Here is a 27,694-nt window from a genome sequence, read left to right as displayed (position 1 = left end):
TGGGGTGTAAACTTACTCACATGCTGTGAAAACACAATCTTTCGGCGCTCGCCGCCGCTATTCGACCGAATCTTGCCCAAGATGATTGACACTGATCTTTTCGCATAGCTACACACTTATCCATTCATTACGAATTCCTCTATATTACTCTTATAATACCGCTCCGATCATGCCCTCGAACTCGCTCGAACTCCTCTATATTCAGCGTAACTCTCGTAATCGTAGATGCCAGTCACTTTATGCAGTCGCCGTCCAATGTTCACATTGAAGGTTCTGACACACCGACAAATGTCGAATGGCATGCGGTAATAAAATCTCGTTGGTCAGTCGACGTAACTTCTATTTTTTATTATGTCGTGGGCCTTTTGAATTTATACTCAAAGACGTTATCCAACATGCCCTATTGTGCCATAGTTGCTCGCGTCTGGGAAATTCAGCCATGACAGTATACCCTGTCTCCCGAAGAAGAGAAGCAAAATAACCAATCTGGCAAAATTTTGGCTGGTGCGAATGTATCTCACTTCTCGGGTGAATATCAATAGGCGAGGCATTGAAGGTGCTACTTATCCCTACTAGAAAACCAATGGTTCACTAAAGGAACACATAGAGAATTTTACATAGAAAGTCTATGGACACGAACAGCGGGAGTCTATTGCGCGATTTCATCATCAAACGACGACACTTGAGGCTCAAAAAACATAGATAAGTGGATGTGGATTCGTATGCTACTCAAGCCAAAATTTCGAGCACGCATCAGCCTCTCAGAGACATGACACAGCAATCGTTGCCTCTAGGAGGAGAGCAGGATTCGGCGCAGTCAGAAGAACATGATGCGCTCGAGAAGGTAAATCATATCGGAGACAGCTTAAACGAGTTCAACAGCCTTCCCGAGCGATCTTACTACTTCGGACACCACACCCAATCAAGTATCTCAGTCCTCTCTGACAATCTGTTCTTCATCCCCACACTAACCTACACAAAGTCCGAAGAATCTAAAGTCGTTCGAATCCTTGATACGCGATTGTTTCCTTGGGTTCTTCTCACTACCTTTGTGCTAAATATGGACCGGACGAACTTGTCCAATGCGGTTTCGGACAATTTGCCCGAAGACTTGGGGTTTACGACGGATACTGTGAACCTTGGGACGGCAATCTATTCGTTCCTATTTAGTCTTGCGTGTTTGGGTGGAGCGGTGGCGTGTAAGATCGTTCATCCTTCAAGATGTAAGTGACTTGTGGTTTTCAATTCATCTTGCCAATATTGATTTCATATTCCACAGGGATCCCGCTTTCGATGTTCTGCTGGGGCCTCGTGACTATGTCGCATGCATTGATTAAGGATAAAGGTGGATACTTGGCCGGTGAGGATATTGTACCCCATCCTGGATTTGGTTGTTATTTTACCCTTCCCTCAATCTAGTTCGTTGCAGTGAGTAGCTTATTTCTCCTTCAACGGTCCTGACCCTCATTTACTCGTTTCGCAGTGATAGCCGTTACCGAGGGTGGCGTTATTCCCGCTACACTCATCTACCTGGGCTCTTTCTATCGAAGTACTGAGCTTGCTACACGACTTGCATGGTTCTGGGGTGTTCAGACTATCGCTAGTGCTGTCAGTGGGCTTATGGCTAGTGGACTGTTACAATTACGGGGCGTGTCGGGGTTGGAAGGTTGGAAGTGGCTTTTCCTTGTCGATGGCATTATTACGGTGGTTGTTGCAATCCTGACTTGGTACGTGAATTTTGCTTTGTCAAAATATCTTTGATTTGACTCTCGAACCGATTTGAGGTTCTACCTTCCACGAAACACGACGCTCACCAAAGGCGGTATTCGTGGATGGAAACCCTGGTTTGATGAACGACAGGTACGAATTACGGTTACACGAATTGTGCGGGATGATCCTTCGAAGCGACTTTACGAGTGAGCTATGTACACTTCGATCGTTCCTTGTTTGATTGTTCAGCTATACAGGCAACGCGTGCACTGGGCCGATGTCAAAGACACTGCAACTGATCTTGGTCTATGGGGACATCTCATCATTACTGCTGTCGGGCTTACACCTACGAATCCTTTGAACGTATGTAAGTCGGGTTGTGTTCGTGATTTATACACTACTACTACGTGCTCATCCGGTTCCAAACCGCTTCGAAGACCTTCCGTCTGTAATCAAAACGTTCGACTTCTCTGTCTTTGCAGCCAACGCTTTAACGGCGCCACCGTACATTTTGCAGTGTTGTACCATGGTTCTGTGCATCTGGCATTCAGATAGAATCCGAGAGAGGGGATTTCATGGTGCCTTCGGAGGTAAATATGACCGAGCCGATAAAGAAGTTCACGTTGATTAATGCTGAGTCTCACCGTCCATTTTATTTAGCAACCTGGCAACTTGTTGGATGGATCCTACTCCGCTGTTTACCGTCTGATACGAGTAAAGGGGTCAAGTTAGTGTCTTCTACATAATCACTGGATAATCTATGATTGCTTTACCGCAATCGTGTTATTTCCAGATACTTTGCTGCACTCCTCGTTGCATGCTGGCCAAGTACACATCCTTTGAATATAGCATGGATGACAGAAAACACAGGGCAAGCCGTGTAAACTGTACCTACTTGATGTTTACTGAAAATAACTGGACGTTGTCATTTTGTGAATTACAGGAGCATCGGCAAACGAACTCTGGCTTCTGGCTGTGTCATTTTCGCAGCCAACATCTACGGGGTATGGGGATCGCAAATCTACCGAGCCAAAGACGCTCCAGATTATCATACAGGAAATATTATCAACATCGTCTTTGCTGCTACTGCGGTATGTTTGTGGTTCATTCAAAAATCCTACTATAGGTATAGGAATGCTAAGAATGAGCGTATTCGGGCAAAGCTTAGTGAGGCCGGAAGGAAGAGAGCAGAGATGGCTGCGGAGGTGGAGGGGAATAAGAGCGTTTTGTTCAGATTTACGACGTGACAACCTCATTAGGTTTTTGCGAGCGCTGAATGCCCTCTGCCGTGCACTTTATTTTACAGAGTATGCTTCGGAATATGCATCACGTTCCTCAATGACTGCAAGTAAGCATTTTGTATACTGTAGACAGTAAGTGAATTGCAGCATCACGTCGTAATGGTCAAATGGCAGGAATTATTTGAATTTCCTGAAGTGCATACAGGTCCTGCCCACATCTGGTGATCTATGGAATGTCTTGTACTCGGTCAACTCGTCATCGGTATACTCAACGATGATACTGCCATAAAAATATCAGAATCCATTCTAGACTAGTACTATATATGGTTGTCTGACTACGAAAATTACTTTGGAGGTCTGAAAAATCAGAATTGAGGGATTTCAGGGGATTTCATTTCCTTTTCTTCCATGTGGAAAGGATAAAGTATTTAGTGAAAGGTTAACGACAGATGTGACCAGAACAAAAATAGGTATATCACCAGCAACAGAACCAAAGCACACCCATGGAATCTAACGGTCTTGCAGGAAGCAAGGAAGCATAGAAGGAGAGAGAAGCACTGGTCCCACCCGCTTGGTTCAAAAATCATTGTTTGCAGATAGTGTGCACAGAAAGAGCGCTGACCATGGGCCCGAAAGGTTTGTCAGTCACTGGCAGCAATATTATACTATGAGGAAATCAAATATTATTCAGTCACCTCGTCCAGTCAATTGTAAATGATCGTTTGTTTCCACCGACCAAAACTGTATTCTGCAGAGCAATAAGCACGTTTTAGGTTTTTCGCCATGCTTGCACATTGCAGATGATCAATATGCATATCAACGAACATTAGAACAGATCATAACATAACTGTCAAGTCTCCGTGAGCCTAGCCTTGGGGACAAAGTTTGGGTCCAAGTTGTCAAAACTATCTATCCTCGAACAACCTCCACCAATGAGCGTTCAGAGCTGTAATAACACGAGACTCTCGATAAATGACACGAGCGTGTTCCTACCTGGTATGATGATCTGCCAGAGTAAATTTATCGTGATTTGAAGAACCCCAGAACGGAAATACATATCCTGCATCTGAGAACGAGTTGGTTCCATGAATTGCGTCCAATTCTGATTCGTGGATGACGTTCGTAATGAATCGCGATTGCTATGACTGACGCGCTTCCGCATCGCAGTTAAAATGTGGCTGGTTCATACAGAATATAGCAAGCATCAACAGCAAGTGGATGTTTAGAACTTAGCTAGCTGAGGGTACACCGAGAACAACCGAATGTATTAGATAGACCTGAAACTTGACTATCTCGAAAGTGTGGGATATGTTGAAGAGTAGGTTCATAGAGGTTCAGAGTCTATATGTAGGTCGAGTAGAACAAACCGAGAAGCAAACTAGATAAAGAAAGTTAGCACCGACTTGTCGTTCAATAACCCAGCAAAATGGAACTCTGATGGCCGTGGGTGAGTGTGGGAAGATTAACACGAGAAAGGCAAGTAGGTGCCGTGAGAGGAACACCTTTTTTCCATACACTTCACATTGTTCTACAGCTTATCAGAAACTCACCCACATACGACTTCTATTGCTGGAACCTTGACCAAGGTTGCTCGCTGGAAGCAGGATGAGCTCGTCGTCAGCGTCTGCTGTGGGTGTAATACCGAATGCGCCGCCTGTACCTTATCCTTTCGACAGTTATCGGGACAGACTGTAAGTGTTTTTTCCTTCTGGTCGTAACTTTCTTTTTGCTTTGGGAATATTTCCGGGTCCTTGTCTTTGGGTCCATCCAATGATGTCTTTTGCCGGAGTTGTATTTTTTTCTCGTTTACTGACGATTTCTCTTCAATGCAACCTCCCTTACCCGTGTAATTGAATATCATGTCGATTCATAATGACAATCCTTATACTGAATTCATCGGTTTGCACAATCGCAGAGAGTACGAGCTTACTGTCAGACAGGAGCCTAAGCAGGCGCGGATGTGTGGTGTTGGAGGAAAAGGTTCGTTGCGTTGCTCACTTGTCCGTTGCCGACCAGTAACCTGGATCTCTCCCGTTCACAGCCGATCGTCGACCAATTGACCCACCTCCAATTGTTCAACTACGAGTCGTAGACCCTCTGCAGCGGTCTAATTCCTCTAGTAATCCCGGCGGACGTCAGATCGCAAGAGCCAGTTCCCCTAACGCCGCGAGCCCTTCCACGATAGCTAGCTCCCCCGCACCCAGTGTGTCTACTGTATCCCGAGATGGCTCTTCCGCCTCTGATACTGGCAATGTCGACCGTGAAGGCGATTCGGCTACACCCACGCCATCTGCAGCTGCAACTTCGTATGCACAATCGTATTTACAAAATCCGTACTACTTTATGTTTGCATGCCTTGCAAAACCTGATGACGATACTGAACTCCATTGGCTGAAGGTAAATTTCTACTCATTACTCATTGATATATGGGAATTGATTTTTTGTAGGACGGTCGCACACGATGTACAACTGGTTCCGTCGTTTCTTCCCTTTATCACCTGAAAGACCCGCAACACGGCAACGAAGATGCTGGCTTTTTCGTCTTCCCCGATCTTAGCGTCAGGACGGAAGGAAGTTATAGGCTGAAATTGAGCCTGTATGAGGTCGTTGGGTACGTTTCATTGGGGCTCCCTACTTCATCTTTCTTCCTATTGTGGCAGTCAACGTCGCCCTCTGATGATGATAATGATAACGATCCTGGATATGTTTGCCCTAAAGTTACTGGTGACAATGATTGACGATGGCATTTTCTACTATGTAGGATCAACGTCCGCCACTGTAGATCGATATTCTCTGCTCCATTTTATGTCTACACAGCCAAAAAGTTCCCCGGGATGGAAGGTGAGTTGTCAACTGTTTGTTTTACACTTTTTTACATTGATACATGCTACATTTACTAACTATTGTTATCCTCAGAGTCTACTCCCCTCTCCTGCTCCTTAGCAGACCAAGGGATAAAAATACGCATTCGCAAAGACATCCGTGTTCGAAAACGACCTGTTGCAGCCTTATTGGATCCCCAACCAATGTCTGGTAGGGGTAACAACGCCAACGTGTCCAATGCGTTGGCTGCTAGTCAACATACTTTTGGTGCTCAAGGTCAATATAACAGTACACCTGGCGTTACTGCCAGTCACTTCAATGGATCGTCGTCAGCAATTACATCGGCTCCGGGGCTCAATGACATGGGTTATCTCACTCATCCTCCTTCTCAGCTACAGCAGCATACTTATGCATCGTTCCCGCTTCCGCATCCACCTCAAACACCTTACCAGCAACAGTATAATCCCCTTGCACCTCCACCAGGGAGCATACCTGCTAGCGGACCCTTGCAGCCGTTGCCGCCAGAAGCTCAGCCCGCATGGCCTGGTTCCAGGATTGTTGGAACCAGTACTACCGGTGTTATTGAGGCTCCCAGTAGTGTTGGAGGTCGAAGGAGTGAGAGCCCGACTGGGACTAGAAGTGATGATGACGATCCGAGGAGCGATCTTGCCCGTCCTTCTGATCCCGCCACCGTTGGGGGTGAAGACGTCCATGAAGGGAATGAGCTTGGAATGAGGATGGATATCGATGATCCGCTCCGCAATAATGAGAATGCCAGTGATAATGATGAGGAACTAGACGAAGGTCGGCCAAGTTCGTCCTCCGGTGGTCGTTTGACTCGTATTGGACGAAGGCGCAGTGGTAGCACCCGAGAGAGCCCCTCGAAGGACAAAGATAGGGAAGAAAGACGGAAAAGCAAAGATTCGCCGAAACTTCGTTCAAAACCTTCGTCTGTATCCAATATTAACTCTTCCTCCACCCGCCGGGAGCTCAAACGCGCTCGGACTGATAGCTATCAGCAACCCCAATATCACCAGCCTATAGCTCCTGCCCCGTGGGCCCCTGCGCCTCATCCTCCTTTTTCGACATCGACATCTTCCTCTATTTCCACCTCCAATAATGTTTCGTCTGCCCCTGCGGCATCTGGATCGAATTCGTCCATAATAGGAGGCTCTGGTGTCCCGACCACAGTTATCGATCCATCACTCAACGGAGCTTCCATAGGAGGTCTACCTCCAGGAGTGAGAATTCCTCCGCCTCCAGGAGCGATTATTGCGCCAGGAGCACCAAACAACGTTACTGGTGGTTCACGTAGTTCAACCCCAGTTCCCTTGGGAGTGAATTCTTCGATCGCAAGTGTAAGTCGGATCGCACCTCCTCCAGGAGCTACGATTGAGTCATCAAGCACGAGTTTGACAACGGCCGGAAAGGCCTCTGGCTCGTCTAATGCTACTAACGCATCCGGGTCGACTGGTATCACTCAGATAGACACAAATATTGTGGATCCACCTGTTCAACGTTCAGGATCGCCTGGAGGTCCAAGTGCTAGTTCTTCATACCACCATCAACAATTGCCCTTCGAACAATCGCACGCACAACCTCCTATGTCGGGACCACCTCCACCAGCTTATAGTGTACAAGTTCAGCCACCTCAGTTGGCACCCTTGCATCAAGGAAATTCATCCCAATATCCTTCTCACATATCACATCCCTCGCAGCAACAAACAGCGCCTCATCAGCACCCATTACCTCTTCCTCTTCCTCATTCGCATTCACTCCCCGGCCCAACTCCTTACAGTCCTTATCGCCAGCCCCCTATACCATCGCATCCACAATACGGCTATTCAGCTCCACCCCATGCTACATACAATGCTGTACCACCACCACCACCACCTATGGCTCCGCCCACACCTCAGGGATATGCAGGATATCCCGCTTGGGGCGTAAACTCTGGTCAGCATCAACAGCATCAGCAGATCATTCCCCAGGAGCAATATCAGCAGCCAATGTCAATGCAACAGCTACAATATCAACAGCCAGGGTACGGTTACCCTCTTCCCCCACATACGCAGGTGCGACCTTACGATTATGGACAACCACAACCTCAAACTCAGCACATGTACACAACTTACGTTCCTCCATATGGTTATTATGATGCCGCGCAGCAGCAACCGGGTGCGCCTCCACAGCAATTGCAACAGAACCCATTCCATGCTGGTGCTTATGGAAGCACAGTAGGTACACCCTCTCCGAGTGCTATTACCGCCGCACCTATAGCTAGTGCTCCGCCTCTGCTTAGACCTGGTCAGCCTGGTCACCAATCAACGACGCCACCAAATGGAGCTGGTAGTGGATACGTCGATTATGGATCAAGCCCGTTCGCTTCCCAGCCGCCTGGACTTCCAAGACCTGGGAGTCCCCGTTCGTTTCAACAAGCTCAACCACAACAATATGGGTACCCGAGCCATCCACCTGGCCCGCCTCATCATCCTCATGCCCAATATTCGCAACCTCATCCTGGTCCTCCAGCTCCGTATCCCCCACCATACGGATATATGGCATACGGCAATGGAAATGGGAACGTCAACAGCAATGGACCATTACCCACTACTCCTGGTTTCGGAGGAAATAACGGGGCGCCTGGAACAGATGTGTGGGGGGGAGGCACTGGAGTACCGCCCTCATCTGGTGCACCTACCCCTTGGGATGCAACACCCTCATTGTCCGTGTATCCTGGCTCAGCCACTGCCTCTCAGTCCCATGTTGGCGTTCAGCCAGGAAATTCAGGAGACCGAATACAGCTTGCACCGATGAGACAGCCGAACAGTGGAAGCGAACCTTCCGGGATGTATCCAAATATCATACAGCTTCGTAGCAGCAGCCGGTCGTCTAGGGATGAGGGTAAAGAACGGTCGGGCTCCGGGGAGGGTGTAGCGAAAATCTCAACTACGGGAAGAGAGAGAGAGAGAGGACGAGACAAGGACAGAGATGTTAGTCAAAGCGGGAGAGACAGGGAGCGAGATAAAGAGAGGGATTCCAGGGACAATGAAAGAGGACCAAAAAAGAACCCTCTCGCTATCGGGAATATTATTGAAGGCGGACACTGAATACGTGTTTTTTCGCGCGATTTATATGCTGTGTTTTTTTTTGACTGTCTCTTGATTGATTTAGTTGTGATGAACTGCTGTTAATTTGTGTCGTCTTTCGTATTTTTGCTGTGTACTGTTTATATTTATCACTTTGTAGGTTTTCGTCTTAGAGGAGGTAATTCACATTTCTATAAGTATTCAATAGGAATGAATTCCATTTAGGTTTTACCGTACATCCGTGGTACATGTGCTTTTTTTGGTTCGTATTTAAGCTGACTTACAGCTAAAGCTTCCCCTAGCTTCCCACTCTGCAAAACTTCCTTCTGGGGTCTGGAAGTTACCGAAGCTTACATTTTCTGCATCCCTCCTTGATCAGTGATAACACAGTCTATATCTATGGTGACATTTTCGGGCTCACTCTTAGCACCCTTCTCGGCCACGAAAGGGGCTGAATGCTTCATAATACGTGAAGCTCGGCGGGATGAGCTCAAGACCATAGGATGGTTAGCCGCCGAGGCATTCATCCACGACGCGATAGCTCACTATTTCTCAGGCACTACGAAGGTTAGAGGCAAAATTCTTGAAAATGCGATTTTTTTCTCAACCCGTGTATACTTGCCAGCCAATGTCAGTAATAGGCAAAGCTGATCTCCGCGCACTATATGACCTTTATTATTTCGTGGTCAAAGCTTGCATGATTGGTGGTGGGAGGGTTGTAGTGGCCGTACCAACAGTAGAAGGAAGCTCTGGATCTAAGGCTGCTACTACAATTGCTGCGGTTGTATGCTGGTACCCGCCCAGGAAGCGAATCAGCGCACTGAATGCAATTAGGGGTGGCATTTTAAGGTGTTTAAAAAACTGGGGATTAAACGGATTGAAGGTATGTCAAGTCATTTTTCTTGATTCTTGGCTTGTCAATCCCTTCGTGGAAAGCGTATGTCGGAGGAGTACAGTCACACTACACACGGTGTATTCGAGCAGGCATTTTCTTCAAAGGCGATAGAAAAACCAAGCTCCGGGGTGGGAATAGGAAGACGAAACAAGAGGACAGTGTTGCTAGAATCCGATTCCTGGTACGTCCAGCTAGTGTTTAGCTCAAAACAGTATGAAGGACGAGGTGAGTACCCTTCTTCCATGCCAACCGGTCTATGTTTCGATGACTTGTACCTGGGTCTGTTGCCAGGCATTTCGCTGCAAGTTGGTTGATACTTCAATTTTTTATTTAGGTCTTATGTCTATCCTTATGCGTGAAGGATTCGCTTATGCACATAGTGTCACACCGGGAATTCCAGTTACGCTTGACGCGACATCATCCCGAGCACGGGATCGCTATATGCACCTGGGCTATGAGGTATTCCCTCCAATCCTATCTGTGGATGGAAAAGCTCGTTGTTCATAATTTGGCCGACAGTTAATAGAACCCCAAACGCTTATTGGAGTCGGAAAAGCTACTTCTCTAGGAATAGCACCTTCGAAGAACAACCCTGGGTATGGCAATGAGCTAACAGGTGTTCCATACTGGTGTATGGTTAATGTGAGTTTCGATAGTCTACTGGTGTTTTCAAGACATTTTTGAAACAAAGCTTGCTTGTACAGTGGGAGCCAGTGAACTCGTTGCGAGGGAACGAGGAGGATACTGTTCTTAAGCAGCCAGTAATTTAACACGTTCTATTTAAACGGATAAAATAAATCTGGCGTTGCCTACTCTTGCTCGGGATTCAAACCTCATTGTAAGAGCCATTTTTCAAATTGATTTGCAATTTTGTCGTGTCCTGAACAGTGAAGGAGAGGGATGCTGATTACTACATAGTAGAGCAACGGTTTGATTCCGAAGTCCGAAGGAAGACACATTCAATGCTGTAATTAATACTTACCAGCGTAAATACAAAAATTAGCTCATGAGTATAAGAAACTAGCATAAATCGAGCGAAGGTGAAAGACCCGGAGAAAGTTTGTATACACCTTCAATTTTTTTTTCATCTTCAAACACACGCCTCAATAGAAGCATGGGTGTGCACCTGAATGGATTTAACATCTGTAACATTTCGAGTAGCATTTGCTCTGGAATAAGTTAGTAAGTAAGGACACTCCGATAGGGAAAGTCAAAGCATGATATCACCTACCCGATATCGATTAAGACATGTGTTGCGGTAGATTGATTTCAAAATTCCACGGAGTGGTGAAGTAGTGTGAAAGTAACGTGTATGTTCGATCTACAGCCTTCCAAGTTCAATAAGTGTGAGTAGGTGGGGGAGCACGTCAGGCTACAAGATTTTTGCACTGAAAGACATCCCTCACTCAATTTTCGTAAAACACAATATCCTATAATTATCATGATAGAGTTAGCTAAATCTAGTTGGAGTATCAAATACATGAAGCTTGCAGACAAAGCTGCACCGGGTTGTGCATTTATATAATGCTCACCTTTCAAATTGTTCGCTCGTTAGAAAGGGCCAGGCCTGAATGACTCTCTCAGATAGTGGCCATACTCATTTTGATTAACACGAAAAGTTTGAAAAAGGTTTTTCTACTTACTGCTGATAGCGAGCTATAGCGAGTCACCGATGAACATATGTCAGAAGAGTTGCATCGTGTACAGTCAAGTTAGGTCATACTCAAGATTATAGATACAGGATGCAGGAGAAAGTGCACAGGATCCAGCAATATACTCTCAAGATGGATAGTCGATTCTAAACCGAAGATGCACGTAGCTTGAGCACCCAGCTTCGAGAAAGCGTTTCCAGGTTTTGGATATGCAGCTGAAAAGCATTCGAATTTTGAGTTCAGAAGAACCGATCGAATATCCCCCAGCTTCGTTCCATTTACCATGAAATAAACCGGAAGATCGCTATCATTGATTATTTAGATAGATAGATAGATTAGTATACGCTAGATACAGAAAGAGATGTTACAAGGATCGTGAGGTTGAAAATAACAGTGAACAATAGCAGCTTCAAAGTTTCCTGTAGTTTGTCCTAAGGATTCTTATACGCTCCCAAACGGTCAGCGGATCCCATAGGCTTGTAAGTAAGCCCATCTATTCGCCGAGAATTCTAATGTTGAAAACCAGCGACAAGAAATAGATTGGTAATCTTTTATATCATTCAGTTCATTGCAGACATGGAAAGGCAAACAGATATCATGATGGAAGCGATATAAGTAAGTAATGTGATGAGCAGTAGTATGCATGCATGAACTGACAAGAGCAACCAGGAAGCAAGTAGGTGGGTACTGAGAGCGTGAGACAGAAATGCAAAAAAGCATTAGTGAGGGTGACTGACAAGAGGAAAAAGGGAAAAAAAAACGTAGATATTGCACGGATCGAAGGAAATATGGGATGCAGCAAAGACGGCAGCGTAACTTGTAAGCGATAGAAAGAATGGGAACTTGAATTCCGTCTGACTTTCGATTACCAACACTGCCCAAAGGATTAATGTCCAGGATAAAGCGAAACTCCCGTCAATTCCTAGATTGAGGAGGAGGAGTAGTATTTGAGGCACCGGTATGGACCTGTGCTTGAGCCTGGCCTATGAATGAGTTTGGATAAGGCTGATGCCACTCAGGAGCACTTGGGGGAACGAGCCCAGATCCCCACAAACCCGCCGAACGAGGGGCATTGACAAAGCCCCCAATGGGAGAGACGAGAGGATTGTGTATGTTCATTCCAACATTCACAGGCGCAGGTGGTCCCCAGAGACCCCTGTCAATTGCTCCACCCCCAATCGCACCTGCCCTTGACGGACTGGTGGGGCCCCATCCTTGTCCAACGTTGACATTTCCCGGTCTACGTCCTTTGTTCACCGGGACCACCTCGTCATCGTCTGCAGCGAGCGCACTAGAGCCTAACACTCCTTTGGGGCTCGAGGTTCGACGCGGATGTGGGCTGTTACGAACAGGAGAGCCAGAACCAGAGGAGGGCAGGGAATTGCTTGGCCCTGCAATAGCACTTTCCGATGTCGATGTTGAGGACGTATTGATGATCGCTGATGGACGAGCTATAGGTGCAATCGGCGTGACAGGCGCACCAGAACCAATTGGTGCAATGGAACCCATAGGTCGAGTTATCGGTCCGGGACCAGATAATTCAGGATGATTCAGAGACATCCGTCGAGGTTGGGCTGCTTGAATCGGAGATGAACCTGGGGCAAGGGCGCTAGATGGACCAGCGGATGCAGAGCCGGGAAGTGTATTGAGTTTCAATGGTGGACCAATCGGAGCTGGAGGGGGAGCACCAGGCACTCCTCTAGTGAACGAGGTCGGGGGATCAAAAGAACTGGCTCCATTGGTATGCACACCAGGACCGGAACCTGTGAAACCTCTGGGAAGAGCCGATGGAGCGAGACCATGACCAGGAGGAGGACCTGATGGACCACTATGAGGCGGCGGCGGTTGTTGCTGCTGTTGCATCGGAGCAAAAGAACCAAACGGAGCAGGAGAATAAGGCCCGTGTTGAACCCGTGGTGAAAGACCGGGTTGATGAGGGATACTACCCATGTTAAGCGGTTGCCCGAATACTGGAGTTTGCGTGGGAGGTCCCATATGCATATGTGCATGGAGGGAAGCAATGGGAGTCGACGGACCCGAAGTCATGGAAGAAGACATATTTGCAACCAGGGGACGTGGTTGAGAAAGATGATTCGTAGGACCTCCGAGACCAGGCTGCTGCTGATGTTGGAACTGTTGTTGTCCTGGATGGAGAGATCGTCCAGGAATTGACACAGGAGCAGACGAAAGAGATGGAATGAGAGTAGAGAGAGACGGGGCAGAGACTGAGAGGACAACTGGAGAGGCTTTCCCGGTGGCGTTCAGGTTCTTCTTCAAAACCCCGTTAAGGTTGGATCTTGAAGGAGAAGTTGAGCCTGAACCTGAGCCTGAAGCCCGCGGGGATTGAGGTCCGGAACCCGATATGGAGCGTTTGGGGTTGACCACCGCAGCCGCTGCCGCAGCTTTCTTCTCCCTCAGCTCGCGTTCACGATCCTCTTTCTCTTTCTTCTCTCGAGCCTCCTTCTCTTTCCGTTCGCGTTCCTTCTCCAGTCTTTCTCTTTCCGCTGTCTTTTCCTTCTCCTCCCTAGCTTTTCTCTCTTTCTCCTCCTTTTCCCTCTTTTCCCGTTCCTCCTTATCCTTCTTCTCCTTTTCGATAGCCAGTGCAGCCGATCTCTCTTTAGCTTCCTTAGCTTCTTTCGCCTCCCTCTCCTTCGCTTCCTTCCTCTTTCTCTCCCGTTCCTTCTCTCGTTCCTTCTCGACCTCCATCCGTTTCTTCCTCTCCTCCTCCTTTCTCTTCCGCTTCTCCTCCTCTTTCTTTGCCTTTTCGAGTTCCTGAGCTTTTCGAAAGGCTTCGCGCTTCACGCGTTCTTCTTCGCGCTTCTTACGTTGTTCTTCCTCGAGAGCAGCTTGTTGGGCTTTCGCGGCGTTTTCGGAAGCAATCTTCTCAGCGTCCCGACGAGCCTTTTCAGATTCTTTGGCAAGCTTTTGTTGCCTAGAAAATCGAGAATGGTGAGTGTTGAAATAAAGAAGGTGAAAAGAACGAAAACGGACTTTTTCTTATCCTTTTTCTTCTGGTTCGCATTCTGCTTCTTAGCCTCACGTTCCTTGATCGATTTATTTTCGTCCTCGAGCTCCCGCAAGAATTGTAACTGACGTTCTTGGGCGACCTGTAAAACGATGCCATAAGAATATCAGGATGGAATTCCAGAAAGGAGGAGAACAACGAGACCTTTTCACGATAGGCTTTTAAAACCCTCTGCTCGAACATACGTGCGGCGAAGATACTGAACATGCGTTTGCCTTCCTCCATTTTCTGCTCTTCCGTCATAACCTGTGAGTGAAAAAGGTAAAATTGAAAGCAGTCAGCGAGCGCGATGGGTGGAATAACATAGGTGGCATCGCGTGAGCACAAAAATCTAACACCGCTTCCTCAAAGCCCGCAAGAGGAGCGAGTGAATGGGAACGATCATAAATGACACCACCGACAGAAGGAACCGCACTTACCTCCTCTTCCTCATCTTCTTCATCTTCTTCGTCCTCTTCCTCTTCCTCATCCTCCTCATCTTCTTCGTCATCGCTACCTTCATCCTCCACATCTCTCTGTCTCCTCCGTCGCCTTCTTCTATCCAGATCCTCATCATCATCCTCTGATCCCAGACCCTCCTCATCCTCACCGCCATCCTCATCGTCCTCGTCTTCCTCATCTTCCGAGTCGTCTTCGAGGTCACCCACAGCTTCCTCCTCGCGCTGCATCCTTCGTTCAGCGAGCTGTTCCATCATCTCAAGGAATTTTTGACCATCATTCTTCAGAAGATCGTCGGCGACAGTGAGGATGTTGCCAGGACCTGTGAAGAGAGTTTGTGTGATATGAGCAAATTGAGCAAATTGGATGGAGGTGGAAGATGAGCATGACGACGAGGGAGTAATGAATATGCAGGGAAAGAATGGGAAAAAGAAGTAGGAATGATAGCAGGAGAATCGTCGAGATATAGAGTAAGTGAGAATGAACATGTACAACGACGACGCTATTTGAAAAAAAGATAAAGGAAGGAAAAGTGCTGTTGGGAACGTGCACACGACCCTTCCATCAAAAAAGTTCATCGATCATCTGATATTGATCAGAAACGAAAACGCAGGAGTTGTGGATAGAAAAAATGAAAGAAAGGCAAACGATACACACCTGTAACAGTAAGACTACTGCCCAGATTGAATAGACCGTTTCTTCCTTGGTTTTTCCCATTCTCAGTTCCATTCAATGGTGACTCAGCACCACGACCTCTCCCCCTCCCGCCTCCTGCACCACCCCTTACACCTAATTGTGGCGTTGTTCCAGGCCGTACGGGAGTTCCTCGTCCACGACCAATTCCAACACCATTCACCCCGGGATGCGCAGGTAGATTTGGATTAGGACTGAGTTCTTCGTCGTCAGGATCAGGATCAGGATCTTCTTCCTCGTCCTCTTCGTCCTCTTCCTCATAATCCTCACCGTCGTCGTCCTCTTCCTCATACTCGTCGTCATCGAGATCGGCGTCTGGGTCGACGTTTGGATCATCGTCTGCGTCATCAAATTCAGATTCCGGCGGTGGATGTTTTCCTGGCTTTCCTCGACCGTTAACAGGAATATTGGTACGCTGCGGTTGAGCTTGTGCTTTTCCACCTCTGACGGCTTTGGCGTTGGCGTTGTTGGGTCGATGATTATGAGGAGCTACGTGTTGTGGATGCCCGGGATGCCCGACAACTGCCCCATTTTTATCGAGCTCGACGGAACCAGGGAAAGGTCCTGGTCCGGGCGGAGGAGGAATTGTACCACCAGAAGAAACATATCGTTGTTGGTAGTTAGCGTATTGCTCTAATTCTTCATAGTAGGCATCGTATAGCACTTCTAGTTCTTCTTCGATAGCGTTACTAATAATCAATAATCAGTTTCTCTCTTTCTTTGTAAAACCAAAAAAGAAAGAAAAAAGACTCAACCGTTTCCTGCCACAAACAGCACAACTGCAAGAATGCTTTTGTTGTTCCTTCATCTTCCTCAACACCGTATCCTTCTCAATCTTGACCAGATTTCGTCGTTCCTCTTCCCCTAGACCCAACCAAAACTCTTTGATTCGTTCGCGTTCTTCAACAGAGCTAGTCGACCAGATCTTGCTGTTATGAGCACTGGTATTCTTCGTGCCATTGGCCGACGTCGCTGGTGGCCGACCTTTGGAATTGGTACTGGAACTATTCGAATTACCGCCACTCGGATGATGATTATTCGAATAAGACTGGTTCTGATTGGGATTCATCGGCGCTTTGGACGCCGCCCGTGCTGAACGAGGCTGTCCCGGTTGTCCTGGTTGTCCTGGTTGTCCCTGTGCCGCCTGTTGCTGAGCTTGTTGAGTCTGATTGTATGTCATCGGCTTTTTCCCAATAGATACTTGACTGGGTTGTGGTGTTTGTGTGGCCGGTGTGGTAGTTGTAGTACGACTAACGGGCATTTCTGAGCCTCTCCACTCGTATTTACCGGTGTTGAAGGCGGAAGAGGTGGTCAGACGAAAATTGATGACAAAGAAATTAGAAAAGCAGCGGCGAAAGACCCTCGGAGGCCCTCGGCCAAATACACATCCCACGCCCCCGGGAAGCGGTACTGCGCTCCTTTTTCTGTGGAAATCGCCGCATTTCTCTCGTTGTTCCTATCTACGATTAAATACAGGATCATATTTACAAAATTTCACCACTAGTGACTAGAAAGTCAAAAAGAATCTATATGTTAAGGAACAACATGACCCAATGGCGCTATAGCCAAGTGGTTACGGCGACAGATTCGAACTGTCGGTATCTGTTCCTCTTTGAGGGCGCAGGTTCAAATCCTGCTGGCGTCGATGCAACACTTTGAGTATGGGTTTTTTTTTCACTTTCCAAAGCGTGGTCTTCATTTCCCCACTCATAGTAATTTACACCTTAGTTCTACTTAAACTGTCACGTCGTAAATCTAAACAACACACTTCTATTCCCTTCCACTTCCTGCGATATCTCCTCCCTCTTCCGTGCATCCTCACCAAGTTCCGCCCAGACCTTCGCGTTTCTGGCGTTCCGATACTTGTAATACCCCTTCTGCACAAACCACAAACACACTGCGGTACCAGCAAATACGATATTGATAGTGTTTCCGGTACGGTAATCTGGAGCGTCTTTGGCTTGATAGATTTGCGAACCCCAGACTCCGTAGATGTTGGCGGCGAAGATGACACAGCCAGAGGCGAGAGTTCGTTTTCCGATGCTCCTGTTTACATTTCACGATATGAGTACACACAGAGAAGGTAGAAGTAGTACGACTTGCCCTGTATTCTCAGACATCCATGCAATATTCAAGGGATGGGTGTATGGCCAGCAAGCAACGAGAAGCGCAGCAAAATATCTGAGTAGTCACATAAGTACAGGGTATTTGGCGAAGGAGAATTCTCACTTGACGCCTTTACTCGCATCCGAAGGCAAACAACGAAGTAAGATCCATCCAACGAGTTGCCAGGTTGCTAGATGAAAAAAAGGCAGTCAGATACAATCGGAATTGACATGGGACGATTCGTAACAATATGGAGATGGTTGCGTGCTCGGGATCTCAAGCAGGGGTCAAGAAGGTCAAGAGGGCATAAAAAAGTTTGTGGAATTCCCATTCACCTCCAAAAGCCCCATGAAACCCTCTCTCTCCAATTCTGTCGGAATGCCAAATGAACAAAACCGTCGTACAGCACTGTAATATGTACGGCGGCGCTGTCAGGGCGTTTGCAACGAATATCGAAAAGTTGAAGGTTTTGATAACGGATGGAAGGTCTGTGAGATGGTTCATTAATGCAAAAGTTGATTGTGACTCGATGACTTACATACGCCCAGAGGAGTCGTCGGTGTGAGTCCAACAGCAGTGATAAGGAGATGTCCCCATAAACCAAGATCGGTTGCAGCGTCTTTGACGTCTTCCCAGTGCACGCGTTGCCTGAATAATTGTACGATTAGAAAGCGAGCACACGACTCAACTGCTATCAAGTACACATACTCATAAAGCCGTTTGGAAGGATCATCCTGTACAATTCGCGTAACCGCAATCCGAACCTGTCTTTCATCGAACCACGGTTTCCATCCACGGATACCGCCTTTAGTGAGCGTGGCATTTCGCGGAAGGTAGAACCTAGATTCGGTTCGTTCCAAAACTCGAATCCAAGAATCCCGACACGTACCAAGTCAACACCGCAACGACCACTGTAATAATCCCGTCGACCAGGAAGAGCCATTTCCATCCTTCTAGTCCTGAGACACCTTGCAATTGCAACAATCCACTAGCCATAAGCCCACTGACAGCGCTGGCGATAGTTTGTACACCCCAGAACCATGCCAGACGTGTAGCGAGCTCGGTGCTGCGGTAGAAGGAGCCGAGGTAGATAAGAGTGGCGGGGATTACGCCACCTTCTGTAACAGCTATCACTACATGTATTGAGAGTAAGTAGGTCAATAACAAGGACAAGACGAGAGAAGGAAGTGGAAGCTCACTGCAACGAACTGACATGAGTGGAGAAAGATTTAGATTAAGAGGGGTGAAAAGCGATACGAAAGCCTTACCAGTCAGGTATCCACCTTTATCTCTGATTAATGCATGTGACATTGTAACCAAGCCCCAGCAGAACATAGAAAACGGTATCCCTACGAAACTGAGATTAGCATTGAATCGCCCACAGCCTAGAGTAAAATTAGACTCACATCTTGCAGGATGGACAATCTTACACACCACCGCTCCGCCCAAACATGCCAGGCTAAACAGCACTGAATAAATCGCCGTTCCAAGGTTCACCGTATTTGTCGTGAACCCCAAGTCTTTCGGAAGATTGTCTGAAATTGCGTTTGACAAATTCGTCCGATCCATGTTCAGCACGAACGTAGTGAGGAGAACCCATGGAAATAAACGCTTGTCGAGGATGCGGATAACTTTGGATTCTTCGGAGGGGGTGAAGGTAAGATTCGGGATGAAGAATGGGTTACTTTCGGCTTCGGAGAGGGCTGAGATTGTGGTTTTGGTTGTTTCGTCGATTGAGTTTGGAAGAGTGCTGAGGCCGTGTGGGAGTTCGATTTCAACGTTGGAATCAGTTTTCTCGTTCACATTGTCCTCATTTAAACCAGCTCGTTTTTGTTCGCCTCTCTCGAGTTGTGACATGACTCCAAGAGATTGGTGCAAGCTTGGGAAATTGGAAGCCAGAATTGAATATAATAAACCAAGACGTTATATACTTATTACAGACTCCAGCGTGTCGTCGTTTGGTGATGAAATTGCGCAATGACATTTCAATGTTTTCTTCCACCCGCTTTCCGATCTCTCTGTAGTATTGGTGTATATCCGCCAGCAAAATGTCAGCTGTGTCTGGAAGCAATTGGGGAATAATGGTCTCAGCGCCTCTGGATTGTACAAGTCTGTTCAAACCGAACATGCCACCGTGAATCGTGTAGTGTTTATGCCATTATCGCGATATAAATGACACTTGATGGTGAGCCCAGAATTGACGTCGTCTGCAATCATTGGTCTGTGAAACTAAGCACGGTGCAAATTCTCTGTCATTATTGCGGCATGCTCATGAACATTGGGTTAGTCAATGTTATCGCAACAAGGAGGACCCTGAACTGCACGAAAATGAAAATAATCATGAACATTGAACTCACATTATTCAGGTGGAATTTCCATCTCCAGACTATACACAGCAGGCATTCCATGGTCACAATCGTACCCGTGTACCTTTGTCGAGGTGGTTCTGAGCAGAGAGCTGAGCGCCTAAGCGGGTCGGCAGCTACTATATACTTACCAGAGCTATCACACTAGCGAAAAAAAGAAAAAGTAGAGGTAGAGGTAGAGGTAGAGGTAGAGGTTTAAGTAGAGTTTATTCCAAAAGTAGAGCCTTCGAGTACCTCTACTTATTCCTGTGAGTAAATGGTAGAGCCGATGAGCTCTACTTTCCCGGCACATGTTATCCTCTTCAGCTCCGGAGGCTGGAGGACGCGTCCACTTGTGATTATGACCAATATAGATATTCATTTTTGACCCATTGTTGATCTCTTTGTTGTTCATGAAGTCCTATTTTGGACAGTAGTTATGCCACTCGATGTTCTGCTTATATGAATAGTATCTCAAAAGTGTTAATCACCTATTTTTTGCCAATTCTTCATCTATTCTTAATGGCTCGTTATACTACCAGTTATCGTCGGAAGCCCTCCAATGTCCTACCCAGATTTGTTGAGTGCAACAGAATGGGATGCTCAAACCCTGTTAAGGTCTGGCTATGCACTGGCTCAAACTATGCTCATCACCGAGGACATTGGTACGAGTCAGTAAGTCCTAATCTTCTGTCTCTTTCGAAGGTGATAATTTTGACCTGTATATATAGTGCGTGAACAAGGATAACCCTCAAGACACTCATTTTGTATCCTGGAGGCCTGATCTTCCACCACAGCACATATCTGACCTGGTCCGGCATGAAGTTCGAGGTGTTTTGCCTAAGTTCAGCCCCAAAAAGCTTTCACAGATGTCAATGCATGATATCCTCACACAGACTACTGAAGCACATCCATTTTCGGCTTTCCCCCCATCTCCATCACGTATGTTAGACCGTCCCAATCAAGGAAGTTCACCAGTAAAACGATCCACTGCATCTATGGAGAATCTCTTTGATTTTAGTGAAGCAATGGAAATAGAGATTCCAGATCGGGTTTTTACTGAGGAAGAAGCTCGAGAGTTTGCTCGAAGTGTGGATCTAGCCGAAGAAGAGCAAGGAATAGAAGGTAGCGTTGTCCTCGGGATTCAACTACTACATGAACAATTGACCCAACATCTTTCTGGTCAGTCTTTCATTTCAAAGATGGTAAAACATCTCACGATTTTTGTATAGCTTCTGCAAATTCTAATATTTCCAATCCTGTGACAGCCGATAGCGCTCTTGTAACAGATGAACCTCCGAGCCAGGATACTTTGATAATATCAGCATCCTTGAGTACACAATCTCATTCAAAGGAACCTATTTCATCATTCCTCCACAATTCTAATGATTCCGATTTTCCACCTCCCCAACCCCCTTATCCTTCATCTACCACTCCACCATTTATCTGGAACCCCGGAAAGACTGAAACTCGTCTTGTGAATGGCTCCATGCGTGCATGTTGCCTTGGTCGTGGTTGCGCAGGGAAGGCCGGAGCTACAATCAATACAAACTGTAGTTTCAAGCTTTGCAAACCATGTTGTGGAAAATATCAGGCCGAGATGAATATCACCTGTAAAGAAGCATCTCACAAACCCCAGGCAAAGACTTCGACATCAGGTACAGATCAATTGCCTATGTATCTTCACACCCGGCCCCTTCTACCTCAGCATTACCAGCGGAGAGAGCAGGCCCGAATTGACCATCAGGAACGATCCACTATACTGGAAAATCGACAGTCATATGCAGATGATATCCGACAAAAAGTCTACATCAAATTCTGGGATGAGAATGGAACATCCGATATACTTACAACTGAATGTAAGACCTACCCATTCTTTTGTCTTGCTGATTGCTCTGTTGCTGTACGTGAGGCTATCGGAGCTACTGAAGGAAGGATGGTGAAGACTTTTGATCCTCGACTAAGGACTTGGATACTCCAGGAAAGCACTAACAAACAGCTTCTTCAGGATGGGGAAATACTGCTCATCCGTTCTCGTGTCTTAGAGGGGTGGGCGGGGGGGGATATGGGCCATTTCCCTTTTTTTCCCACGCCCAACTCCTTGACCCCTTAACCCCTACGCCCAAATCTCTTCTATTTTATTTCAAACAAAAAAAACTCTAAAGCAAGCCAAAAAATAATATATATTATGATGGTTTGAAACAAAAAATAAAGTTCGAATCGTAATATGTTCTAATCGAAAACCAAATCGTTCATCCGACACCTTTGAATTCCCTTCCAAGCCAACGAGAGGACTCAAGTAGAGGGGAAATTGAGGATGGGGGAGAACGGGAGGGACACATCATTGTCGTAAGTTCTAATCTGCTTTTTCTTCAACGCAGCACATGAATTTCTCCATGCACAGAACGAGCCCAAGCAGAGGAGATTCTGTGTCTCGGAAATCTCGCTGAAGCATCTCACATTCTCAGATTGGAAGAATGCCTTGCAAAACTCCGGCCCTGCTTCATTCTCCGCCGCCTTCCCTTCTTCACGCGCGAACGGGGTCAGTCCTCCGAGCTTGAATATTAGTGTGCGATCCACGGTCCCAGATCGCCTGGCAGGAGTGCTGTCTACTTTAACGAGCTTGACTACCCCTTCGACCGTTCCAGGATCGCCAACTACCAATTCTACTCATTTCTCTTCCTCGACATCATCAATCAACATCAACATCGAACACGGTGTCCTGCTTCACAATTTGCACCTGTATCGACCTCATCCATCTCCTCGCATGCTCTCGTTTCACTATCTACATTGGTTCACTGTCACCGGGGTCTTCTTCATCTTATTGCCCTACTCCTTGATCCTCCACTTCATCCGAATACAATGCGCACTCAATGCATGACTTCCAAGCATCAATGAGCTAGACAAATCCGATGGACCACCACTGTTGACATTTCCTGGTGTCCCTACTTCAAACCAGTTGAAACCAAAGACTTCTCAACTGTCATCCTCATCGACGCTTCGGCCACTCGAAGCGCCTGAATCACCATCAATCTCATGGTCCACTCCACTCGTATTCACTCTCGCTACCCGGGTATATAAGCTGCAGAGGCTACGGCTGCCATTCGATGGTGTGCACACTGAGCCCTGCAACCTCAAAGTAGGTTTCGGGGTTTTCTGTTTATCTTGCTCGTTTCTCATCGCGTTGTGCTCTAAATAGGCTTGTTGAACTCGTGTTCACACTCGCTACCCATGTACATAAGGCGCGGAAGCTACGGTGGCCATTTGATTGCTCGCTCACTGTCCCCTGCATCCTCAAAGTAAGTTTTGCAATTTTTGTGATATCTTGTTCGTTCCTCATCGCGTTTTGCTCTAAATAGGCTTGTTGAACTCGTATTCACCTTCGCTACCCAAGTATATAAGCTACAGATGGTACGGTGGCCATTTGAGTGTGCGCTCACCGTCCCCTGCATCCTCAAAGCAAGTTAAAGAACTTTTTGTATATCTTGCTCGTTTCTCATCGCATTTGGCTCTAAACAGGCTCGTTCGACTCGTATTTACCCTCGCTACCCGGGCATATAAACTGCAGAAACTGCGGTGGCCATTCGATTGTTTGCTCGCTCTCCCCTGCAGTCTCAAGGTAAGTTTTGCAATTTTTGGTGTATCTTTTTCGTTCCTCATCGCGTTTAGCTTTAAATGGGCTCGTTGGACTCGTATTCACCCTCACTACCCAGGTATACAAGCTGGAGAAACTACGGTGCCCATTTGATGGTTCGCTCACTGTCCCCTGCAGTCTCAAGGTAAGTTTTGCAATTTTCTGCATATCTTTTTCGTTCCTCATCGTGTTTAGCTCTAAATAGGCTCGTTGGACTCGTATTCACCCTCGCTACCTGGGTATACAAGCTGGAGAAACTACGGTGCCCATTTGATGGTTCGCTCACTGTCCCCTGCAGTCTCAAGGTAAGTTTTGCAATTTTCTGCATATCTTTTTCGTTCCTCATCGTGTTTAGCTCTAAATAGGCTCGTTGGACTCGTATTCACTCTCACTACCCAGGTATATCAGCTGCAAAAACTACGGTGGCCGTTTGTTTGTTCGCTCACTGTCCCCTGCAGTCTCAAAGTAAGTTTTGCAATTTTTGGTGTATCTTTTTCGTTCCTCATCGCGTTTAGCTTTAAATAGGCTCGTTGGACTCGTATTTACCCTCGCTACTTGGGTATATAAGCTACAGAGGGTACGGTCGCCGTTTGTTTGTTCGCTCACTGTCCCCTGCAGTCTCAAAGTAAGTTTTGCAATTTTTGGTGTATCTTTTTCGTTCCTCATCGCGTTTAGCTTTAAATGGCCTCGTTGGACTCGTATTCACCTTCACTACCCAGGTATACAAGCTACAAAAACTACGGTGCCCATTTGATGGTTCGCCACTGTCTCCTGCAGTCTCAAAGTAAGTTTTGCAATTTTTGGTGTATCTTTTTCGTTCCTCATCGCGTTTAGCTTTAAATGGCCTCGTTGGACTCGTATTCACCTTCACTACCCAGGTATACAAGCTACAAAAACTACGGTGCCCATTTGATGGTTCGCCACTGTCTCCTGCAGTCTCAAAGTAAGTTTTGCAATTTTTGGTGTATCTTTTTCGTTCCTCATCGCGTTTAGCTTTAAATGGCCTCGTTGGACTCGTATTCACCTTCACTACCCAGGTATACAAGCTACAAAAACTACGGTGCCCATTTGATGGTTCGCCACTGTCTCCTGCAGTCTCAAAGTAAGTTTTGCAATTTTTGGTGTATCTTTTTCGTTCCTCATCGCGTTTAGCTTTAAATAGGCTCGTTGGACTCGTATTCACCCTCGCTACCTGGGTATATAAGCTACAGATGGTACGGTGGCCATTTGAGTGTGCGCTCACTGTCCCCTGCATCCTCAAAGCAAGTTAAAGAACTTTTTGTATATCTTGCTCGTTTCTCATCGCATTTGGCTCTAAATAGGCTCGTTCGACTCGTATTTACCCTCGCTACTTGGGTATATCAGCTGCAGAAACTACGGTGGCCGTTTGTTTGTTCGCTCACTGTCCCCTGCAGTCTCAAGGTAAGTTTTGCAATTTTCTGCATATCTTTTTCGTTCCTCATCGTGTTTAGCTCTAAATAGGCTCGTTGGACTCGTATTCACCCTCGCTACCTGGGTATATAAGCTACAGAGGGTACGGTGGCCATTTGAGTGTGCGCTCACCATCCCCTGCATCCTCAAAGCAAGTTAAAGAACTTTTTGTATATCTTGCTCGTTTCTCATCGCATTTGGCTCTAAATAGGCTCGTTCGACTCGTATTTACCCTCGCTACTTGGGTATATCAGCTGCAAAAACTACGGTGGCCGTTTGTTTGTTCGCTCACTGTCCCCTGCAGTCTCAAGGTAAGTTTTGCAATTTTCTGCATATCTTTTTCGTTCCTCATCGTGTTTAGCTCTAAATAGGCTCGTTGGACTCGTATTCACTCTCACTGCCCAGGTATACAAGCTGCAGAAACTACGGTGGCCGTTTGTTTGTTCGCTCACTGTCCCCTGCAGTCTCAAGGTAAGTTTTGCAATTTTCTGCGTATCTTTTTCGTTCCTCATCGTGTTTAGCTCTAAATAGGCTCGTTGGACTCGTATTCACTCTCACTGCCCAGGTATACAAGCTGCAGAAACTACGGTGGCCGTTTGTTTGTTCGCTCACTGTCCCCTGCAGTCTCAAAGTAAGTTTTGTAATTTTTGGTGTATCTTTTTCGTTTCTCATCGCGCTTTGCTTTAAATAGGCTCGTTGGACTCGTATTCACCCTCGCTACCTGGGTATATAAGCTACAGATGGTACGGTGGCCATTTGAGTGTGCGCTCACTGTCCCCTGCATCCTCAAGGTAAGTTTTGCAATTTTTGGTGTATCTTTTTCGTTCCTCATCGGGTTTTGCTCTAAATAGGCTTGCTGGACTCGTGCTCACACTCGCTACCCGGGTATAAGCTGCAGACCATTTCCTTGCGTCCCTACTGGTCTATAGTTATCCCTAGGCTCATTATTACCCTCAGCAGCAACAATAACAACAGCCCCCGCTCAGCGGGCCTCCTCCTGGTGCAAGACCACCATCTGCTGGCATTAAAGCACCACCAGCGTACGCCCAAGAACCTCTGCGTCCTCAAACAGGTCCTTATGAGCAACTGCAACCTGGCGCATAACCAGTGTGTGAAGTTTTTTTTCTCGTACTCGCTGCCAAATAGGTTTGGCAACTCAGGGTACTCGTCCGCCTGGACCTCCATCCCTGGTGCAAACAAAGATAGGCCTTCCTTTATCGCCGATGCAGCAACAACGACCGCCTGATGGTTCCAGCACAGTTTTACGGACGGCGCAAACACCACCTCAACAGCCGCAGGTTCAAATACAACAACAACAGCAGCAGCGTTAGCCTGTCCGACAATAAGCTCAGAGGCCCAAGGTCAGCTTGGCGATTTCAATTTCTTAGCTGTACTTGGTAAAGTCATGCTGGCAGAAGAAAAGAAAACGAATGGCCTTTATGCAATCAAGGGAACTTATCATTGATAACGATGAGGTTGAGAGGTTAGCTAACTTTCATGCATGGCAGCTTGCACTAACGGTTGCATAGCACCCGGTTAGAGAAGCGTGTATGCTAAAGAACGACACCGTTCTTGCTTGGGCTGCATCCGTATTTCCAGACCGAGACACGAGTGTACTTTGTCATGGAATATGTTAACGGTGGTGATCTCATGTTGCACATTCAACAAAAGCAATTTTCGCCACGACAAGCTAAGTTTTACACATCAGAGGTGCTTCTATAGGTCTGTTTCAGCCGTTATCAAACCTCCCGCAGCTGACCTTCGTGTTGCACTCAACAGGGATCTGAAGCTGGACAACATCTTACTTACATTGGACGGGCATGTTAAAGTTGCTGATTACGGTCTTTGCAGGGAGGGAATGTGGTTTGGTCAGACTACGAGTACTTTTTGTGGAATGGAGTCTATGGCTCCGGGGGTGTGTAATTGAAAATCTACAATATGATGCATGGGTTTCTAATTCTTCAACCCATAGATTTTACTTGAGCAACGCTACAGTCGTGCCGTGGATTAGTGGGCGTTTGAGGTCCTTACTTATGAGATGTATGAGATGTTACTGGGATAGTTGCCTTCCCGTGGTGACAATGAGGATGAAATCTTCGATGTTATACTTTACTATCTTTTCCCAAAATCGTTCCTACAAACTCTTTCAGCATAGATCCTCATCTGATTATTCTATTGCTTTGTTCCACATTCATTCATTCAAATGTGTTACATCCCACCAACTGATTATCCTATTGCTAGTGTACATATAGAAATTGCTGAGCCAGTTGTATGAGAAATGAAAGGAAACGAAGCAGTATGTACTTCGCGGTGCTGAACTGCAGAGGCAGAAGTAAGAAGAAAACCCTGGGCCCTTACAAGAAACGATCAGCGCTTGATAGCGTGAGAAGATTTCCGCGGGCGCGCCTATGTTGATTTAGGCCAGGCATTAATATCTCAATCCCGACTCAGTGTCACTCCTTATTGAGCACGAGCAGTGCGACGTAGAGTGCCTCGATTTTATTCTTCTTCCTCTCTCACCTTACCCGTTATGAAGCATGAACAGTGCGCGATAACGCGGTTGCATACTCTCAGTCAATTACTCTCAAATCTAAACCTTTCTATATAAGGGCCCT

General features: G+C 46.7%; 10 protein-coding genes and 1 non-coding gene across 11 annotated transcripts; 8 read left to right on the top strand and 3 right to left on the bottom strand.

The window, feature by feature from the left end:
- The first annotated feature begins 750 nt into the window (after positions 1–750).
- Positions 751–3,103, top strand: C8R40DRAFT_1092113 (MFS general substrate transporter). Its single transcript, XM_046227534.1, has 11 exons — positions 751–926; positions 983–1,223; positions 1,280–1,360; positions 1,420–1,428; positions 1,484–1,727; positions 1,785–1,916; positions 1,968–2,077; positions 2,148–2,300; positions 2,371–2,437; positions 2,504–2,581; positions 2,654–3,103. Exons 2-11 carry the CDS (start codon positions 1,061–1,063, stop codon positions 2,955–2,957), a joined length of 1,341 nt encoding a protein of 446 aa, XP_046089445.1. The 5' UTR covers positions 751–926; positions 983–1,060; the 3' UTR covers positions 2,958–3,103.
- A 1,582-nt stretch (positions 3,104–4,685) lies between these two features.
- C8R40DRAFT_835872 (velvet factor-domain-containing protein) lies at positions 4,686–5,544 on the top strand. Its single transcript, XM_046236382.1, has 2 exons — positions 4,686–4,931; positions 4,993–5,544. The coding sequence occupies exons 1-2, from the start codon at positions 4,811–4,813 to the stop codon at positions 5,451–5,453; spliced, it is 582 nt and encodes a 193-aa protein (XP_046089444.1). The 5' UTR covers positions 4,686–4,810; the 3' UTR covers positions 5,454–5,544.
- A 47-nt stretch (positions 5,545–5,591) lies between these two features.
- Positions 5,592–9,103, top strand: C8R40DRAFT_835825 (uncharacterized protein). Its single transcript, XM_046236381.1, has 3 exons — positions 5,592–5,792; positions 5,868–7,949; positions 8,010–9,103. Exons 1-3 carry the CDS (start codon positions 5,786–5,788, stop codon positions 8,879–8,881), a joined length of 2,961 nt encoding a protein of 986 aa, XP_046089443.1. The 5' UTR covers positions 5,592–5,785; the 3' UTR covers positions 8,882–9,103.
- An 18-nt stretch (positions 9,104–9,121) lies between these two features.
- Positions 9,122–10,582, top strand: C8R40DRAFT_1235377 (uncharacterized protein). Its single transcript, XM_046233384.1, has 6 exons — positions 9,122–9,427; positions 9,486–9,743; positions 9,797–9,980; positions 10,090–10,214; positions 10,275–10,397; positions 10,460–10,582. The coding sequence occupies exons 1-6, from the start codon at positions 9,260–9,262 to the stop codon at positions 10,523–10,525; spliced, it is 924 nt and encodes a 307-aa protein (XP_046089442.1). The 5' UTR covers positions 9,122–9,259; the 3' UTR covers positions 10,526–10,582.
- Positions 10,583–14,397: 3,815 nt separating this feature from the next.
- C8R40DRAFT_1020606 (uncharacterized protein) lies at positions 14,398–14,678 on the bottom strand (the record flags this gene model as incomplete). The annotated part of the gene is made up of 2 exons (XM_046222996.1): positions 14,398–14,514; positions 14,577–14,678. Coding segments are annotated over 2 exons (219 nt in total), but the record flags the coding sequence as incomplete, so codon positions are not given.
- Positions 14,422–16,989, bottom strand: C8R40DRAFT_835740 (salt tolerance down-regulator-domain-containing protein). The gene is made up of 3 exons (XM_046236380.1): positions 16,319–16,989; positions 15,528–16,252; positions 14,422–15,192 (listed from the first exon to the last, which is right to left on the bottom strand). Exons 1-3 carry the CDS (start codon positions 16,822–16,824, stop codon positions 14,672–14,674), a joined length of 1,752 nt encoding a protein of 583 aa, XP_046089440.1. The 5' UTR covers positions 16,825–16,989; the 3' UTR covers positions 14,422–14,671.
- A 129-nt stretch (positions 16,990–17,118) lies between these two features.
- On the top strand, positions 17,119–17,208 carry C8R40DRAFT_t67. Its single transcript has one exon. It is a non-coding gene; the product is annotated as a tRNA-Ser (tRNA).
- Positions 17,209–17,305: 97 nt separating this feature from the next.
- On the bottom strand, positions 17,306–19,526 carry C8R40DRAFT_1038369 (MFS general substrate transporter; the record flags this gene model as incomplete). Its single annotated transcript, XM_046223751.1, has 10 exons — positions 17,306–17,609; positions 17,640–17,744; positions 17,793–17,859; positions 18,005–18,157; positions 18,208–18,317; positions 18,378–18,509; positions 18,553–18,802; positions 18,869–18,877; positions 18,938–19,018; positions 19,076–19,526. The coding sequence occupies 10 exons, from the start codon at positions 19,524–19,526 to the stop codon at positions 17,306–17,308; spliced, it is 1,662 nt and encodes a 553-aa protein (XP_046089439.1).
- Positions 19,527–20,576: 1,050 nt separating this feature from the next.
- Positions 20,577–22,127, top strand: C8R40DRAFT_1067365 (uncharacterized protein; the record flags this gene model as incomplete). Its single annotated transcript, XM_046225911.1, has 4 exons — positions 20,577–20,689; positions 20,758–20,845; positions 20,911–21,196; positions 21,247–22,127. The coding sequence occupies 4 exons, from the start codon at positions 20,577–20,579 to the stop codon at positions 22,125–22,127; spliced, it is 1,368 nt and encodes a 455-aa protein (XP_046089438.1).
- Positions 22,128–23,245: 1,118 nt separating this feature from the next.
- C8R40DRAFT_1067364 (uncharacterized protein) lies at positions 23,246–26,325 on the top strand (the record flags this gene model as incomplete). Its single annotated transcript, XM_046225910.1, has 20 exons — positions 23,246–23,313; positions 23,374–23,444; positions 23,534–23,633; positions 23,728–23,793; positions 23,854–23,924; positions 23,947–23,953; positions 24,048–24,113; positions 24,174–24,273; positions 24,368–24,432; positions 24,527–24,591; positions 24,642–24,750; positions 24,811–24,881; positions 24,971–25,070; positions 25,131–25,182; positions 25,291–25,390; positions 25,485–25,550; positions 25,645–25,710; positions 25,771–25,870; positions 26,019–26,186; positions 26,226–26,325. 20 exons carry the CDS (start codon positions 23,246–23,248, stop codon positions 26,323–26,325), a joined length of 1,611 nt encoding a protein of 536 aa, XP_046089437.1.
- Positions 26,326–26,582: 257 nt separating this feature from the next.
- Positions 26,583–27,444, top strand: C8R40DRAFT_835566 (uncharacterized protein). Its single transcript, XM_046236379.1, has 3 exons — positions 26,583–26,801; positions 26,859–26,994; positions 27,052–27,444. The coding sequence occupies exons 2-3, from the start codon at positions 26,900–26,902 to the stop codon at positions 27,329–27,331; spliced, it is 375 nt and encodes a 124-aa protein (XP_046089436.1). The 5' UTR covers positions 26,583–26,801; positions 26,859–26,899; the 3' UTR covers positions 27,332–27,444.
- The last annotated feature ends 250 nt before the right edge of the window (positions 27,445–27,694 follow it).

This window comes from Lentinula edodes, assembly GCF_021015755.1.
Source record: "Lentinula edodes strain Le(Bin) 0899 ss11 chromosome Unknown C8R40scaffold_7, whole genome shotgun sequence".
NCBI lineage: Eukaryota > Fungi > Basidiomycota > Agaricomycetes > Agaricales > Omphalotaceae > Lentinula > Lentinula edodes.
This window is presented reverse-complemented; position numbering and strand designations above follow the sequence as displayed.

Bases quoted from the DNA above. Each gene is read 5' to 3' on its own strand.
- C8R40DRAFT_835566 (XM_046236379.1), top strand. From the start codon at position 26,900: ATGTTAAAGTTGCTGATTACGGTCTTTGCAGGGAGGGAATGTGGTTTG. The intron at 26,995-27,051 runs GTGTGTAATTGA...TTCAACCCATAG, and splicing joins TGGAGTCTATGGCTCCGGGG to ATTTTACTTGAGCAACGCTA.
- C8R40DRAFT_835740 (XM_046236380.1), bottom strand. From the start codon at position 16,824: ATGCCCGTTAGTCGTACTACAACTACCACACCGGCCACACAAACACCA. The intron at 16,253-16,318 runs GTTGAGTCTTTT...ATTGATTATTAG, and splicing joins GCTGTTTGTGGCAGGAAACG to TAACGCTATCGAAGAAGAAC. The intron at 15,193-15,527 runs GTGTGTATCGTT...CTCTCTTCACAG, and splicing joins CAGTAGTCTTACTGTTACAG to GTCCTGGCAACATCCTCACT.
- C8R40DRAFT_1235377 (XM_046233384.1), top strand. From the start codon at position 9,260: ATGGTGACATTTTCGGGCTCACTCTTAGCACCCTTCTCGGCCACGAAA. The intron at 9,981-10,089 runs GTGAGTACCCTT...TTTTTTATTTAG, and splicing joins AAAACAGTATGAAGGACGAG to GTCTTATGTCTATCCTTATG. The intron at 10,215-10,274 runs GTATTCCCTCCA...TTTGGCCGACAG, and splicing joins ATATGCACCTGGGCTATGAG to TTAATAGAACCCCAAACGCT.
- C8R40DRAFT_835872 (XM_046236382.1), top strand. From the start codon at position 4,811: ATGTCGATTCATAATGACAATCCTTATACTGAATTCATCGGTTTGCAC. The intron at 4,932-4,992 runs GTTCGTTGCGTT...TCCCGTTCACAG, and splicing joins GTGTGGTGTTGGAGGAAAAG to CCGATCGTCGACCAATTGAC.
- C8R40DRAFT_835825 (XM_046236381.1), top strand. The intron at 7,950-8,009 runs GTGCGCCTCCAC...ATGGAAGCACAG, and splicing joins TGCCGCGCAGCAGCAACCGG to TAGGTACACCCTCTCCGAGT.
- C8R40DRAFT_1092113 (XM_046227534.1), top strand. From the start codon at position 1,061: ATGGACCGGACGAACTTGTCCAATGCGGTTTCGGACAATTTGCCCGAA. The intron at 2,438-2,503 runs GTTAGTGTCTTC...TGTTATTTCCAG, and splicing joins GATACGAGTAAAGGGGTCAA to ATACTTTGCTGCACTCCTCG. The intron at 2,582-2,653 runs GCAAGCCGTGTA...TGTGAATTACAG, and splicing joins TGGATGACAGAAAACACAGG to GAGCATCGGCAAACGAACTC.